Here is an 18031-nt window from a genome sequence, read left to right on the forward strand (position 1 = left end):
AAAGTTGAAAATACGGGCAATAAGAGGCCGCGGAGGGGCTCCGACCTTCGGTCTGCCTCCGGGAACTCTATGGGCCCTCTCCACAGCAAAGAATTTACTCAGTCCTCGAGGCTGGAGATGGGTAGAGATCAGGTCCACCACAAAGAGATCCGCCGCCGACTCCTCCCGTCCCTCGGGTACTCCGATGATACGGATATTATTCCTCCGGGCCCGGCTCTCGGAGTCCTCCAGGCGCCGATCCATGAGCGCACTTGCCTGACGGAGCCGGTGCACCTCCGTTTGAAGGGCCGCTACCCCAATCGTGAGGCCCGACGCGGTGTGGGCCAAGGAGTCGACCCGGTCATTCGTCTTGGAGAGATCAGCTCTCACAAGGTTGACATCAATGAGGACCGCGTCGAGTTTGTGCGCCAAAGTGTCGAATTGCTGGCCCACCGAGGTCTTCATCTCAGCAATGGCGCCCATGACGTCTTGCAAAGTCAGATCAGTAGGCAAATCCGGGGCATCCGGGGGGCACTCGGAGGACTTGTGCGATCCGCCGGGAGACCCCTTCGGGAGGGTGTAGCGGTCCATGACGTTGGCCTGATGTGCGGTGCCACGCCGGGTCGACATGGCCTTCAACCGATCCCCATCCTGCTTCGTGGCCATCGTCGTGTATCTCGCACCCGCACCAGCCACGCAGTGGAGAGCAGGCAATCAAGGCCGAGAGCCTCGGGGGCCACCCCAGGACGGCAGAGCGGGCCACCGCAGGCAGGCAGGCAGGGTCTCCCAGCGAGGCCACCCCAACACAAAAAAGCGCTGTGAACCCACCCGCGATAATGGCAAGGGGACTCAAAAGCGAAAGTGAAAGCGTGGGGTACGCGACTCGCCTGGCCCAGCCCGCCGTTGTTGTTCACTTCGCCACAGGGTCGCCCCCAAACTCGGGGTCAGGAGAGAAGTAGGCCGCAAACTTCAGTCGGTGCTCACTCCGGCACCCGGGGTCCAATTCGAAAACGGAAAACGGGTACCACCTCGGCTCAGGCTCACCGACACAGTCCCCTCAACCAATTCAGGATGAAGACAGGATAAACGTAGGAGGTTGCGGAGGTCCTCGGGAGCCTCGCACCTACGCGGCCATCTTGGTTGCGCGCTAGGCTCCTCCACCAGCGATACCACTGTTAAGGGTAGCATTCTCCTTTTTAGGTCTGGCGTTAGCCGAGACCTTTTGATTTTAAAACACATATATGTACAATATAGTTGTTTAAATGGGCTTTCAGCTAGATGTCTTAATTTTACCATTTTGTGGTGTGTTATCATTTTGTTTCCACCCACTATAACATACAACATGGGACATGGTTACAGCTTCATCCACTGGATAACTTCACTTTGAGTTGAAGCATTTTGCTCTTTCACCAGGAGCACATCCACACACAAGCTAGTGCCCCTCTGTGCAAAGGATTTTTAAAATGTATTACATTGATGTTGCCTTGTTGTTTAGAGTCTCGTGTGACAGTAGGACCAGATGTGAGCACAGGCCACAAGTTCCTGTCTCCTGACAGTGATTCCTTTTGGAGTGTCCTTTATTTACTGTTTGACTGCTGGTATTTCACAGCATCACAGATTGTCCCCATTTGAAACTGGTTTGTATTATGTTATTGAAAGTTTCAATATTTTACAAGCGAACAATTCTTAATAACACGGTTATTCATTTTTTTTGTATAGTATTTTATTGAGTTTATCTTAACATCATGCTTTAACTGGCAACCCATTACTACAGTTCTCGCTTATCCCCGTCCCTTCCTTCCCCCTCCCTCTAGGGCCACCTCTTTCCTTAGTGATGTTTCTTATGGTGGTGGTAGCTACTTCACAGGTAAGCCTGAGAAAAGCACTACGCTACGCTCATGTAGTTTGCGAAGTTTGCGCTACTTCGCACTATGCGAATTGCACGTAGCACAGTGCAAACACGCGTAGCGTAGCATTGCATAGTGCAGCGGTCATTTTTTGCTTGCTCGCGGTCCTCAACGTCAAGTTGGCGACCGCGAGCAAGCAAAATGACATCCCGGCGAGACTTTTTCCCCGTTCGCGATCAGCAACATCAAGTTGGCGATCGCGAGCGTGGAAAATAAACCTCCCGGCGAGATTCTCAACGCGGGGAGGTCAGGTTTCTCATTGCGAGTGGTCGTGTATGCTCGCGACCGCTCGCGATGAGAAACTACCAGTCCGCGTTGAGAAAGCTGCAGCTCGAATAAAAATCTACTCGAGCGGCAGAAAACTACAGCTCGCACTGGTCAAGATGCCGTTTTCAATGATTGCACAGTGCCGGATGCTTGTCCGCACTGTGCAATCATTGAAAACGGCATCTTGCACAGTGCGAACAGGGTACTACACAGTTCCGGAAGTGCTACGCGTAGCTCGCGTAGTGCGAAGTGCACTTTGCGTAGCTACACGTAGTCCTACTTCGCGAACTACGCCCAGGGTTATTCACAGGTCTAATTTCAAACGCCACTTGTCCTTATTCTCATTTTGGTTGTCTGTGTGTAGCCAGGGCCATTCACATGCACCCTCTATGGTTCCCCTGCGACCTTCAGTCTTTAGTTAGTTCTCTCCCGCCCAACTGCTCCATATTTTATCGACTTTTTTGAGCCAAGCTCTACCTTTGTATATCATCTTTTCTAATTCGTAGCAAATGTTAATTCCCGTTTAGCCAGGCAAAAGCCCAAATTAATGAGGAGTTTCTAGAAGACAATTTCACCAATAGTTCTTTAATGAACTTTGCCCAAGAAGAAAACCAGTCTTATTGTATTTAATTTGCAGCATGTGCAACACTTGTTTTTGTTTCCCTGTGTCTTTTTTCTTTCTTACCTTCTTTCTTTGTTTCTCTTTCCTTCTTTCTTTCTTTCTTTTATTCTTTCATTCCGCTTTCCTTCTCTCTCCTCTCCTCTTTTCTTCCTTCCATTCTTTCATTGATTCCTTCTTTCTTTCTTTTTTCCTTTCATTCATTCTTTTTTACATCCTTCTTTCTTTGATTCCTTCTTTCCTGCTTTTCTATTTCTTTAATTCCTTCTTTTCTTCGGGAGCGGCTCTCTAGGTCCAGTGCCTCAATATGATGCTTTATGTCTATTAGGGAAATCTATGCAGTACGCTGGCTCACAGAAAAACTGAGGATTTGAGGAAGCTCACAAAAGTAAAGTTGGGCCTAGAATAGGGGTTTTGAAAGCGTTGCATTTTTAGGCATTAAAGCTAGTAAAGGAGAGATGCAAAACGTATTCAGCCAATTCACTGGTTTGCTAGTTTCATGAACAATTCATTCAGCAGGCATCAAGTGGCGACTTGTGGTCTAGATAGTTCAACATGACCGAGGCAAAAGATACAGGAGTGGATTCAGGAGTGTGATGCTTTCTGTGGGCAGCATTCTCCTTCAGTAACATGTAAATTGGACTGCTGCCACCCATCCAGACTTACCAGTGTATGGAATCCAATCTTTCTAAGTATGTTAGGTTGAAGGTGTGCAAGCAAGCTGGCATGGCCTCCAGAAAACTCGAAGAGGGAAAATTTAAAAAAATCTAAAAACATTGTTTTTTGTGAACCTTTGGTGAGGTCCAATTTGTGACTTCGGTTTGTCTTTTTTAGGTGATACTTCGCAGCTAGACCTTGACACAATGTGTGAAAATGATGAGACTGCAATGGCTGCCATCATGAACTACTTAGAAGCCGAAGGTGGCCTAGGGGATCCGGTGGACCTCAGTGATATGCAGTGGACCTTCTAACTCATTTTTACTTTTTTAATTAATTTATATTCGAGATCATGATGAATGTGAAAGCCTTTAGTGCACAATATTCTCACGTACTGTATTTATTTTAAGGATTGTTTTTCATTTACAACCATGTCTACAGAATTGTATCCTTCTGAAGTTTTAAAATGTGTTCACAAATGCGTCTTTTAGGACTTTATTTTGAGAAACAAATTCTGGCCTGATTGCCTAAATTGCCCAGGCTATGTTAATTTGCCACAAGGATATATATATAAATGTGTATGTGTGTGTATGTATATATATATATATATATATATATATACATATATCTCACCATCTTACATATTTGTACACTGTGGCCTATTTTGCTCCATTTATTGTTGTGGACGTCATTGTTGTTTTCAACATCAAAAATAAATGTGTGTATTTTTTATTGTAGAACTAGCACCACCCTGGAAGTTTATGCAATCCAGCCAGTGATCTTGTTTGTTCATAATGAAGAAGGCAATACTTGACTACTGCTCTTGGGCAATGCCTGAATGTTTGCAAACTAAATTTCTTGGTATTATTTAGAATTATTGTCAATATTATATGAGGTAGCTGACACGCCAACCACACCTGATGATCAAGACAATCATGATTTTGCTCAATGGACCAATTCACAAACACATTAGTGCATGTTGGTGACTTTAGGTGCAAAATGCCTCAAGTATGACCTAAGATTCATATCAGTGATTCACACTACATAAATTTGTACCCATGAATCAATGTATTTGCATTTCAACTCCCTCCCCCCCGCCCATTATGACATAATGTTAGTTTGGAGTATATCTTCTCACAGATTTATTCAAAGGAGGGGACACAGGCTAAAGGTTGTAAAAGTCTACACACTTGCAAGTTTATGGGTATGCGCGAACCTTTTGCAATTAGTTTTTCCTCCATGAAAACAGGGAAGTAACAGCACAAAAATTGTGAGGTTCGTGGGAAGTGGTTTCTCCCCTGAAAAAATATTTTTCCAGAGAAAGAAAAAAGATCAGTGCCTGTCCACGGGTGCATTACATTTACGTATGTGGAAATGTACACTGATGAATGTTTATGCATCCAGTTGCTTACGGAAAGATGCAGTAGTCACAGATTCCCAGGTGTAATAGTTTGCGAATTCCAAGTCAGCAACCTCTGTTAAACCAAAATACCCACACAATGAATTAGGTGTGATACTTAACGTGATGTAAGCCTATTCAGAGCTCTTTAGTGCTAATAGCATTACTGCCCACTTAGAGAGAGCCTTCTCCAAAATATGATAACTAAGGAAGAGATGCAGCCAGGAAAAGTATGGTGTTTTGTCGAAAGTTTGGGGGAGCTTCTGTGCCTATTGTTATTCAGTGATGAAAGTAGCAATCTTTCTGCAATATTGTTCTAATCGTAATTTGCACAAGCATTTCTTCTCTCACTATATTGTATTTCTTGTGCATTTTAATGTAATTCACCAAATAACTTGCACAGTGAAAGATAATTGAATACAAACAAAGCATGCCCACAACTGTGATTTCAATACCTTGTTTCTATTTACAGTTGTTATAATACCCACACAAAATTGTGCCAATTAGTTTTAAAAACATATTTGTATATACTCAAGCTATCTTAGTGTAGCTATTATTTCTAAACGCAACCATGCCACTGTGAATAGGGTAGACCCAGTTACATGATTGTGCCTCAGTAGAGAGTAAACTTAGCCCCAGTTATTTCTATTTTTAGACCAACATTTTACACCCTATTTAATGGATAATCTGGCTAACTATAGCCTATGCTCTGAACCTTTACCTCTTGTTTATGTATTTTCTTTTATCTTTTAATCTGGGCAATACCAGAAATGTCAAAGCTAAGCAGCTCATAATTGACTAAGTGTCCAAAGCATGTAGTCGCTCCTCTGAACAAACCATGAAGTCCTAGTGTTGACCATGTGCTGGACAGGACACTAATTCTACAGAAAGTCACTATTGACAAGAAATTACGTTAAGGTCATAGTTGTTGAAATTTCAGATAAATGTGGTTTTACAAAATTGTGGTTCTGCTGAGTTTGTTAAAACAGAGGGATGCTGTTGTCCGCAATGTAAGAATTCAACAGATAGTATGTGGAAACAAGAACCTTTGATAGTAGGGTTTTATCATAGTACACTTTAAGTCAGGTTAAATAACGTGGAACTCGTGATCAGATAATTGTGACAGTGATATGAATGTAACAAACATGATTTTGTTCAGAAGTGCTTGTTATCCAACAACAATGCAAACTTTTGACAAATAGTAGTTCATGGTTTGACCTCATAGTTAAATATAAGGACATTTGGTATCAGAGTAACTCTCATTTTCCTGTCCAACCACCTTATCAATGCCATAATTGCATACTCCTGCAAATACTTTTTAGTAGTGACTTCTGTATCAAACAATTTGTTGGGGTTTTGTTATTGAAACACATATTAAAGAGAAAAGAAACATATACGCTATAATGCTACCTGTGGTTTTAACATGAGACATTTTCGTAATTAGAAAATGGCATTGAAATCTAACATTGTTTCAAAGCCACTCCTTTTCTATAATCAAGATACACTTTTGCTAAAAAAAAAATATCTCACCTCATGCCAATGTACCTGTATTCAAAATGGGATTGTTATAACTCAGGACCTGGGCAACCTATGTGTACTATAAGTCTTCAGGAGTAATTGCCTGAATTTCACTGTAAAAATCCTGTTTAAGGATTGAAGGGTCTTGCTTCTCAGTGGCATAAAATATTAATCCGCTCGGACTCTGCATAGGCTTTCCAAAACATTACCTGGCAAGGTTATTGCACGTGATTTAAAAAGAATATATCCAGATTTGGAGCTGTATCTCAGCTTGGACACATTTGTGAGGATTCGAAAGGAAAGTTGTAGTGAATATTAAGTCAAACATTCTACTCCCGTTGCACTGAATCCTGAGGCTTAAATAAAAGCTTGAGTTTTACAAGATACTTTTTTAGGAACTTTACAAAAGGAAGAAATAATATATCGATCCGTCTACGTTGAGTACAGGTTTCTCTTATTATTTAAAAAGAAATCCATATACAAACTAAAAGCAATTGTTTAAACTTAAACTTTGAGTCAATCCGTTATGCACATGCACTTGAGCAACTGTTATTATATTGTGCTGATGCTCTTCATCTCTGTGACACTCCGACGAAGGTAAACCATAAACAAGAGATTAAAAACACTTATTATGAAACTGTACTATTTTTAAAAAAACAGCAAAGGATATCGAGTGTTAGCAGTATTTTTCCTATACAGTATTGTAGAACATTTGATTATTGCTACAATTGAATATGTATGTCCCCAATCAGAACTTTAGTCCTTAATAAGCTTTCTTTTCAAATAAGAGAATTGTTTTTTTATGACCATCAAAACCTAGTACTTAACACCTTGTTGTAAGTGGCTCCCCTTTTCCTACTAAATTCTGGTATATATCTTTGTTGCTTTTTGTGTTCTTCGTTTGATGCTCTGTTCAAACTTTCAAACACAATCTGAACAATACCCCATGCTTTATACCTTATTTAATGAATCTGTTTTGTCAATGTGTGCCTGTCATATAATGTACTAGCATTTTCATATAGGAACTGTCATTTCATGAGTTAGGTGAGACATTTTGCAGATGGGTGATGGTACGTTTCTAAACATCTTTTTTCCCATTTATATATTGTCTTGGATTCTCTTCTGATGCCTTTATGCAGTCTATCAGCTGTGTGCTCTGTTCATAATGGAGTAGAATGCTGAGATGCTGCAATAAAGCATCTGAACAGTATTGAAGAAGAAATCTGAAAAAAAGAGAAGCTTCAAAACTGAGTGTGAATGTTGTTGGAAAGAATGTAGAGGGCAAGATCCATGAACAAGCATCTTCAGAGATGTGAAACCCCTATGAAAGGACCTGTCAGGTATGGATGTGTGACAAATGTAATGATGGACCTAAACTGATAACATTGATTTATTAACTTTTCAAGTGTAAGACCTACGTGGTACATGTTTGAAAAGTTCCCTTTGCTTCAAAGGGAAAGATGACCATAACGCTTACAAATATAAGATCTATAAATACCAGAATTTAGTAAAAAGGGAGCCATTTGTGATCAAATGATACACACAACCACATTGAAACAATTATTAAAACAACAAATTGATCTTAACAAAACATGACCTTTCCCAGAGAAAAGACCCACAACACCAGCTTGGAACTTCCATCACTCGAGGGCATACCTATGAGGTTTTATTAATAATTATTATAAAAATTATACTTCTAAATGCGGACAACAACATATGACAACATTTTATTTTGTGATGATACAATGCGGAATGAAATAACTTAATAACTTAATAACAAAATAGTAATATTAAGCTGTCATTCATGTTTAAGCTACATACCCTATTTGATTTCTATGTGAATGTTGTGAAAAGGGTTTGTTTCCTCTTAGGAAGTATAGTCCTACTTTGGAAGATTTTTCTGTAGCTTTAACACATTATCTTCAAATGAGATGGAACTAAAGCCATTGGGGCCGTATTAGCTTAATCTAAACTTGGTAAACAAAAATCAATCTACAATGTGAGATCCAGATCCTACAATTACCTAAATCCATTTACCACTGCTAAAATGCAATATTTTTCATTGACATGATAGTAATTTATATAAACATGAGAAGTTTTCTTCAAAATGAATGGTAAAATAGTTTAATAAGATGTACTAGGTCCCATAGACCAGATTTATTAGGAATTGTGTATTGCTGATTCAAAAACTGCAGAGCTCCACAAACAGTAAAACAAATGACACTGCACCATATTCATATTGTACACTTACACTGTAATGCTTTGTGTAGTGCCGTTTTGCAGAGTGGAAACATCAATGTTCTGCGTGATTTTGGTACTTGAGGTACACTCTTTAGTACAAATTTTAATGTGATAACCTAACCGTAAGCCATGTAAAATGTGCAATTTCTTAGAAATTACATATTAAGATAGCTGTCAAAAGCCTGCTGGAATTCATTATTGCCCTTGTTTGTTTTTCATTAAGAGCACCAGCTATTGAGAAGGGTTCTTTAAAGTGAACACGAATTTAGGCCGTATAGGTGACCAGGCGAGTGAATGAGCAGAGTGCCTGCCCATTGAAGTGTGAGACATTACAGGCAAATCACCAAATACCCAGTTGCTCTGTATAAAGAAAAGGTGCCCTTATGATCTCCTTGGTTTACTTTTGTTACTCTTATTAGGAACATTTGCTCTGTATAAAGTAAGAGCGCCCTTATGATCTCCTTGGTTTACTTTTGTTACTCTTATTAAGAAGAAACAGGTGACCCAAAAGTTTATTTTTTATTGAATTGAGAGTTCTTTATCTTGAAATTACCTCCCAGCCACTCTTCACACATGAATCCTATGATTTTAAGGGGCAAATATATTTCCTGAAGTAGAAGCTATCTTTCTTTCCGCGAGTCCAGCTGCATATGGAGTTACATTTTGGTGGATATGCCCTGTGTATTCATTTTGCATTTAGAAAGCTTGTGGAAATTATGCAGTATGGTTTTTTTTAACCAATATTTTTTATTGTTTTTTTGTCAGAAGACAAACAAAACATGCAGACCTCTGCATATACAGTCAAGTAACAAAGTAACACATTGTATTCGTATATCACATTTTCCATCTTGGTACTAGTGACCCATCCTTTTCAGGTAGCTGCTTATCCCTTAAAATATTCCTTCCGAGACCCCCAGATATGTTTGTGCATATGCTTCTGCCACAGAAGCATACACAACCTCCTTGCCTATACCACTTCCTCAGCCTGGGAACCGATATCCATTCCTCTCATCCATTCTGCCATGGGTGCAAGACCTTCAATGACGGGCAATATCTCATTTTGCAACCAGTATCCCATGCTCACCATTGTCATAATGGCTTGGGGATCTCCTCCCTTGTTGGTGAGGGAAGAAGAGAGGGAATGTCGAAGCCATGCAACCTGTCAAGTATCTCTGGCCCATTCAGCAAGTTGAGTTTAAGCCTGCAATCTGGGTCATGCCTATCATTGAACAACCAATCATTTGTTGACAGCGTCTGAGATGCGAGCTAATATAAATAAATATCTGCAATCCCCAATCCTCTGTCAAAAGTCGACTGGACTAATTTGTTGAGTGACACCCTCTGACTCTTCCCTGACCATAGAAAGGCTAGAATTTTTGCTCTCAGTTTCCTGAAAAGATCCTGTGGGAGTTGGCATGGGTAGTTTTGAAAAGTATATACTAATTTGGGGAGGAGGATCATCTACAAACCCCTCCACCGGCTGTCGTAAGAGGGTAAATGCCAATTACTTGCATATCTGCTTACACCAGATCAAGCAGTGGTGTTAAATTAAGATTTCAACACCTATGTAATTCATTTGAAATAAATATGCTCAGGTACTTAAAACCATCTACTGCTCAGCAGGAGGCTCCCATCCATCCCATAATCCCCACATCTTCAGTCCGAGGGGCTTTGAGGGATTTATACGAATTCCCCAGGAGACCAGAGATGTCTTGAGTATATGGCTTTAAGAGGAGCTTGTAAACCTCTAGTTTCTTTAAAAATGGAAGCAAATCTTTCACATAATGGGGCAGTCTGTCCTATATTGTTCCACTAGAAATCCCATACCTGGGTCTCTTACCTTATCTATTCCACTAATGGTTCGTTGATCTGAGTAAATAGGGTGGACAAAGAACAGCCTTGTCGTGCACCGCTTGCCATGGGAATAACAGAGGTGAAAGGGCTATTTATTCAAATCTGGGACATTTGAGCTGCATAGAGCACCTCCACATACCTGCAGAAGTAGGGAATTAAGTTAATAATTTTCAGTACTTCGTGGAAGAAAGGGCAGCTAACTGAGTCGAAGGCCTACTCAAAATCAACCATTATGAGCCTGTGTGCTGTGGCCATGACGTAGTGTAGGCATTACAAGCAGTGGCATGTGCTACGTCCTGGTATGAATCACTTTTTGTCTTTATGTACCAATGTGTACACTACTCAGCTCAACCTAGTATCGCAAGACTTTGAATAATAGCTTTATTTAAATATTTATTAAAAATATCTGGTAGTAAATGAAGAATCTTCTAGCAATCATCCCATCCCATAAAGGGGGCGGATAAATTAAAAAACTATAATAAAAGCTTACCTCACCGGGTTCCGCGCCGCCTCCGCTGCTGGCCGGGTCCCACGTTTTCCTGCTGCTTCAGGAGAGCAGGAAGCAGGCATCCTTCCCTCGCCAATCACGACGCTGCAATGACAGCATTGTGATTGGTGCGGACGGCGCCCAGGCGGGCGCCATTATGGAGACCATTTTCTCTATGTAGGCTGCATGCAGCCTACACAGCGAAAATGTAGAGTGCGTATGACTGGTTTTATCAGCAGTCAGGGCCCACAACAGTGGGAAAGCCACTCCTCCCCAACCCGCCCATCCGCAACCAGGCATACCCTCCCGCCCCCAACCCGGCATACCATTCTGCTTTCTCGCAGCGTAAGTAGCAGAAATATAAAATGGTATTTAAAATGCCCATTTTATGTCTCTGCTTCTCACACTGCGAGAAAGCAGTCGGGCGACGATCCTCCGCCCTAATGGTGGAGCCGCCCCTGCTTCTTGCAGGTCGAGCTGAAAGGAACTCTGGGAGGCAGTTTCGTCGACGTTAGCCAGCATTGGAGGTTCTAACAAAGAAGCAAATTTCTTATAAAATTGAGCTGAGAGTCCATTCGGTCCTTCCCCATTGACAGACTGGATTGTTTCTTCCTCAGTAAGGGAAAGGTCTAGTGCCTCGCTGTCTGAAGTGACCAATGAGATAACACATATGTCACAGTTATAGGGGTTTGTAGCTCCCCATTTGGAGCCTCACTCACTATTTACAGTACCTTGGAGTAACAAGCAAATGTTCCTGCTATTGTGGAGAAGCTCACTACACTAACCTGTAGGATTACTAATGACGGAGATTATACTGAGCACCAAATCTTTTGTTTCCAATCAACATTCCAATTTATCGCCTTATCTCCCATCTCATAGATCCTGTGCTGAGATGTCACCAGGTCCGCTCTTGTGGCACCAGCTGACACCTACTGAAACTTGAGGTTTATGGACTTCAAGCACCCCAGTATCACTCGTAGCAAGATATTGCTTCTCTAGGCTAGTTATCTCACCTTCCAACTGCATCAAACCTGAGTTGTGCTCTTTCTTCCTGCCTTGACTAAAAGGCCTCAGCTACCAAAGGTCCTTTCCAATGTAACTGTTCATTTGTATATATGTACTTTTTGTTTTTGGTACTGCACGATATTTACAAGCTACCTTTACACAAGCATACCTCACTGTGTCTCCAAACTAATGGATGGACTAGCAGATACTACTTTCTTCTGTAGAGCAGTCTTGTGAAACATGGAGAAGCTATTCAGACTTGAACCACGTTTGACTCTGTCTTTTCTAATGGTCCTAGCAGATACGTATGATGTAGTTATACACATTTCTCCGGAAACCAAAGTATGTTCAGCGAGGGCCCCTGTTAGGTCATGTATTACACAGCTCTGCTCTTTTTTTTGTAAATGACTTTCGAGAAGAAAATGCTATCCACTGGACACTTTACCAGTTCAATGGTGGACTGCCTCCCTGATACTATAGTAGCATCATTCAGTTTACAGATGTGAGTGACCAGGTGTTGACAAAGACCGTCCTTTGCCATGATATTTTGCATACCATTGAAAAAAGACTAATCCTGTTGGATTTGATATGGAAATGTGTTTTAGGAATGGTTCAGCAGTCGGTTTCTACACATGTAACTTTGCATTTTTCCATGGTAAAATATTTAAAACAACAGTATTGCAAAAGTATTTAAATTCAACATTAATTTAAGAACTTCAATAATAAAATGAAGAACAGTGTTACAACTATATGTGCAGGTGTGGTCATGAAAGTTTTAAATGATTAATGTTAGATTATGTATAATTTCAAATTCAACACTCTTATTGCTTGTAATGCCTTAATATTTTTATTTGAAATAAATACATGCCATTTTGGGGCACTTCAAATTGCCCACAAACTGTTTATAGGAGGCAGTAATTCATTTTCAGCAAAAGGTTTGCCTAACAACACTTGGCAATGTACCTCAAGTATTTCCTAAAATAAAGAATTCCGGCCCTTCTATTTCTAGTTTTGATATTCGGCCACATTGTCTACTGCTGTTGATTTGATCTTGTATGTGATATATTGTACCATTTAACCTATGTTTCTGTTGAGCACATATTTCAGACTTTTGTTTGTATTGTAAATATTTGTGAATAAGAAAATAGAGTACTAAATAAATATATTTTTACACACCTTGTTTACTTCATTCATCCAAAGAAGGCATTTCCTTTCAAAAGAGTGATGGAAAGATCTACATACTGCATGCATGGCTGTGATGAACTAGCAGCGTAGAAACGTATGCTGTTATTGTATATATACTTGGAGAACAAAAACTAGTATGTTGATCCATCTACTGCTCAATTGCGTACGAGCCGATATAATCATGTTTAGAGGAAAGAGCACATGCAATTTAGCACTGGTTAGCAGTGGTAAAGGGCTCGTCGGAGTCCTAATGCCAGCAAAACTAGGAAAAGTGGAGAAGGAAGGCAAATTGTTGGGGTGAAGATCACCCTAAGGCTGACAGGGCTAAGAGATGTGAATCCATAATTTAAAATATCACCCTGATAACAAAGGACATAGCGCACCCTATCTACTACATGCTGAATGAGTCACTGAAAAGTAGTGGATGCAAACCCAAATGGCATTCGTATATACTGGAATGCCCCAGGGAAGGTATAATAGATGTAGAGGAGATGCAGATCAGGATGTAGTTCTTTCTGATGATATGCTGAAGATAAAGCAATACCACTAAAGCGATAAAACATCCTTGATTAGGCTCAGCATATCATTTATCCTCGGCAGAGGACACCTGTTCCCCCCCCCCCAATATTGCTGTTAAGGTTCAGTAACTAAATGCATAATCTTATATGTTTGTTTCCAGGTTCAGGGATTATAACAACTGGGGCCAAACTCCTCAAACTGCTGACAGGTTCTATAATGCTGTGACTCAACAACTTGTCTAGGTCATCTCAAAAAGGAGCAATCACAAAATGTGGAATGGATCGAACTTGAGTACTGTAGGAGTGGTGCTAGACTTTAATTTAATGCAATGTTGATAGTTGGCTTATAACCCCAATTCATCTGAAAAGTCATGAGAGAATTCTATAAACACTTTGGGCCAGATTTATTAATAGTTCACGTAATGCAGTAAGACAACTTGCTGTATGAAAGGGGGAGGGCCCTGTATATATATATAGGGCTCATTCCTGCTCTCTGCCTGCACTGGCACACAATCTGCTCCCTAGTGCCAATGCAGGCATCCTTGCGTCATGGTGCAAGGGTGTTTGCTTTGCAGGCAGAATTGTATTTGTGCAGGAAGGGACACCTTCATGCACAAAAACAATCCTCTGAGGTTTTTTTCTCTTTCTAAGTGTGCTGCAAAATACAGCACACTTAGAGGAAACAGCAATGACAAATGAAGATCTTTCTCCCCGTTGCACCTCCCCTGAGAAGGCGTAGCATTTTGATGCATTCGCAAGTTCACCAATGTTGGTAAATTTGGGAATGCGGCACAATCCATGGGTGGATGTGTGGGAACACCTCTGCTCCACCTGTGATCTGTGACGAGCATCCAAGAATCCTGGCCATGAACCTGAAATCCCAGACACTACATACATTCCATTGTGTCAGGAAAGGTATGGAAACTAATGTTTATATGCAGGAAAGAAATACCTGGCTTTCATTGTGAAATAACCACACCCACACTCAAACTTGAAGCCTAAAAGGCCGCTTTTATAGGACAGATTTGAATCAAATTACATTGAACAGAACATTGAACATATTACCAAACTTCATCAATGCATCAACTCATTACCAAACCCCTTCCACCATACGCCTTCTCAAGATATACCAAGCATTCCAAACCTAAGTCCCCATACACTGACCATATTCTTTAACTTTCATTCACTGTCTCGCTCGCATCCCCAAGTCTCTCTCTCTCACTCTCTAGTCATCACCCCTCCAGTGAAGACTTATTGTCCTGCTTCAAAGCCCCAAGCGTTGTCTCCATTCCCCCATGATCCTCCACTCCCCTGCCGGTTACACCTGCATCTGACTCACAATCCCCCCAACTATTTCCTTATCCTTTTCTGAACATCTCTGTCCTAATGTGGCATAGCTCGGACCCCGCACTTCGACCCCTGATACAGCAGTGTTGGAGGGTGACTCACTTTTCCTCTCACCATCAGCCTGGGTGTAGGAGTCAGCAAAGAGGTTGAACTTCCGTCATCCAGTTCCCTGAATACCTTTCTCTACACTCTCCCCTTTCTATTCCCCTGGCCCTTTCCCAATCGTTTTCCCCCTGGTCTGCTCCATCTCACGAAGATTCCTTCGCTTACCCCGGGTCCCTTCATTGTAGGATCGGCAAGGGTAAACAAGTGAACTTTGAATTCCGCGACTTGGTCAAAAACAGGATATCTTGTGACAAGAAAATTATGTGAACAATCTTGATCTGTGAAGTCAAACTGAATATAAATTGGAACAGTCTCCTGTAAAGACAGTAGGAATAGATTTTGAATAAGCTGTAAGAAGAAACAGGTAACAAGAGACTCTGAGGAAACTGTTTAACTAGTACTGTTTGAAAATCTTGAGAATTGTGGTAATGGTCACATGCCTACAGTGGCGACTAGCATGTACCAAGGGGGGTGTGACAAGGGGCACAAAATGAATAAATAAATAAAATAGACTTACCTTCCTGGCTTGCAGTGTGACGTCCTCCTCCCTTGGGTGTCTTCTTGAAACTCGGGACCCAGGAAACTACAATACCTAATCCTGGCACTGCTCCAGAGCAGTGCCAGGATTGGAGAGAGCTGCCTCACTCAGCTCTCTCAAGAGTACTGGAGGCCCTCGCTTTCTCTAACCCAGCTGTCCAAGACAGCTAGGTTAGAGAAGTTTACAATGAGCATGTCTGGCCGTCGCATGATGGCCGGCCAAAGAGACATGCACATTTTAAACTTTAGCGCACAGCTCCCTACCTAAGTGTACCTAACATGTATGTGGGTGTAAAGCCAAGAATCTCCTAGGAAAGAACCAACCCCATTACCTGATGGGAGAGAACTAAGGACCCCGTCTTGGTCTCGAGTTGGACACCCCGCAAGGCATGTCAGACCGCTGCATGTTGGACCTTCTGCAAGCCGGGACCTCAGTGTCTTGTTTCAGCGTGGAAGCTTCTCCTCTATCTATGGAAGGTATGGTTCTTTTATACCATAAAGATAGCCTCAGGGTTCCTAACACAATCGATATGTTGTCAGTACGATTATGTAAATAAGCCTAAATCAGTACCTGCAGTTATGCAAAGTAGTTATTTCGTCCTAGAATAAAGATGACCATGACTTTTATACAGAGTATGCTAATCCTGTTATGCATGTGATGTGCAGGAGACTTTTCAATGAATCCTCATGCATAATAAATAAAGCTAGTTTCAAGGAAACCGAATGACATTTATTCAGCACATAATTGGGTAAAAGGTCAGTGCTAGATTGTTATGCAGAGCCAGGTAGGACGTACGTAGTTGAAAGGTCGTTTACTACTTAGCCCTAGTTTGGAGAACATAACACATTATTATCATTTTATTTTTCCTTTTTCCACTGCTCTCTGTGCTCCTCCGCATCAGCGGAGGAACTGCCGCTGGTGCGTGAGTGACAACAAAACTGGAGGAGTCTAAATCCTCTGTGCAGCAGTAGTCCAGGAACCCAGGTTAGTGAACTTTGGTCAAGACATTGTTCCTGCACTTTAAATTGTCATCTCTGTCTAGCTTGTTTACAAAGAACAGACGTCTTTCAGGTTTTTGCTGGGAAAAGCATGGGTTGACCATGCGGAAAGGAAAATATCAAATTAGAAGAAAGGAAGTGACATACCTGTGACACGTTGTCAGTAGTGAAGGGATTAAACCAAAGAAGAGAATAATAACAGCTATTGAAAAAGCACCAAGACCAGCTGGGAAAGATGTACTGAAATCATTTCTTGGGCTAGCGGAATATTGTTCGAAGTTTGTGGAGAAATTTGCAGATATGGTAGAGCCCCTGAGGAGATTGATGAAAAAGGGGTCAGTATTTTAGTGTGATGATGAGTGTGAGAATGCATTTCAGGCAGTGAAGCAAGGCATTACATGAGCCCCCACATTAGGACACTTAGATGTTGCAACAAGGACGTATGCAACCACGGATGCAAGCAATGTGGGTATTGGTGCAATATTATCACAGCGTAAGGACGGGGGTGAGTATCTAGTTGGTTTTGCATCTAGGGGGTTGCAAGTAGCAGAAACCAAATATTCTGTGGTTGAGAGAGAGGCTTTGGCTTGTTGGGGGATTAATAATTTTAAGTTTTATGTATGGGGTTTGCCTTTTAGAATAAGGATGGATCACAAACCGTTTACATATATTTTCAAAGAAAGTTAAGGTTTGGAAGGGGAATGAATTTTTATTTTGAAGTGGAGTTTGTGAAAGCCAGCAAGAATGTAGTGGCAGGTTATTTGTGAAGAATGCCAGTGAATGAGGAAGACAGTATTGAGGAAGTACTTGGTGGGGATGAGTGTGGAAAAGTAGGACAGAGGGCAATAAGTGGAAGAATGGAACATTGTCAGGGAGAGTGATTTGGTGAGGAAGGAAGTGGAACTCAGAGTAGTACAAGGTTGGGACAGAAAGGAATTGACTAGAGTGATAAATGAGTACTTTAAGGTTAAAGAGGAATTGATTATAGTGAATGGAAAGTTAATGAGGGAGCTCGTGCACATATTGTCAACACTGCACAAGGGGCATTTAGGACGAGGAATGATGAAAAGGAGAGTGAGAGTGTTGTTCTGGTGGGTGGGAATGGACGGTGAGGTGGAGAATAAAGTAAAGGATTGTGTATCTTGTGCAAATAGTGACAAAACTAAGGGAACAAGACAACCTCCATCAGAAAACATGTTTTTTTCCTAAAAAACCTTGGGAAAAATTAGCCATTGATGTTCTAGGACCAGTAGCGAAGCTGGGTTTCAAAAATAGATATATTTTAGGGTTAGTCAGTGGCGGCCGACACGTTAAAATACTGGGGAGGAGGGCAGGTGGAGGGGGCATGGGAGGGGGAGAGGGGGCCAGTGGGAAGCAAGGGGGCGAGAGGGCCAGCGCAAAGCATGC

The 18031-nt window shown here is 41.5% G+C and overlaps 1 protein-coding gene across 1 annotated transcript in view; it reads left to right on the top strand.

The window, feature by feature from the left end:
• BMAL2 (basic helix-loop-helix ARNT like 2) overlaps positions 1-13026 on the top strand; it is a 227159-nt gene extending 214133 nt beyond the window's left edge. The window contains exon 17 of the mRNA XM_085652803.1: positions 3607-13026. Coding sequence (XP_085508929.1) covers positions 3607-3743 — 137 coding nt within the window. The 3' untranslated portion in view covers positions 3744-13026. The remainder of the gene's footprint in view (positions 1-3606) is intronic.
• Positions 13027-18031: the final 5005 nt, after the last annotated feature.

This window comes from Triturus cristatus, chromosome 4_1 (assembly GCF_964204655.1).
Source record: "Triturus cristatus chromosome 4_1, aTriCri1.1, whole genome shotgun sequence".
In the NCBI taxonomy this organism is placed as follows: Eukaryota; Metazoa; Chordata; class Amphibia; order Caudata; family Salamandridae; genus Triturus; species Triturus cristatus.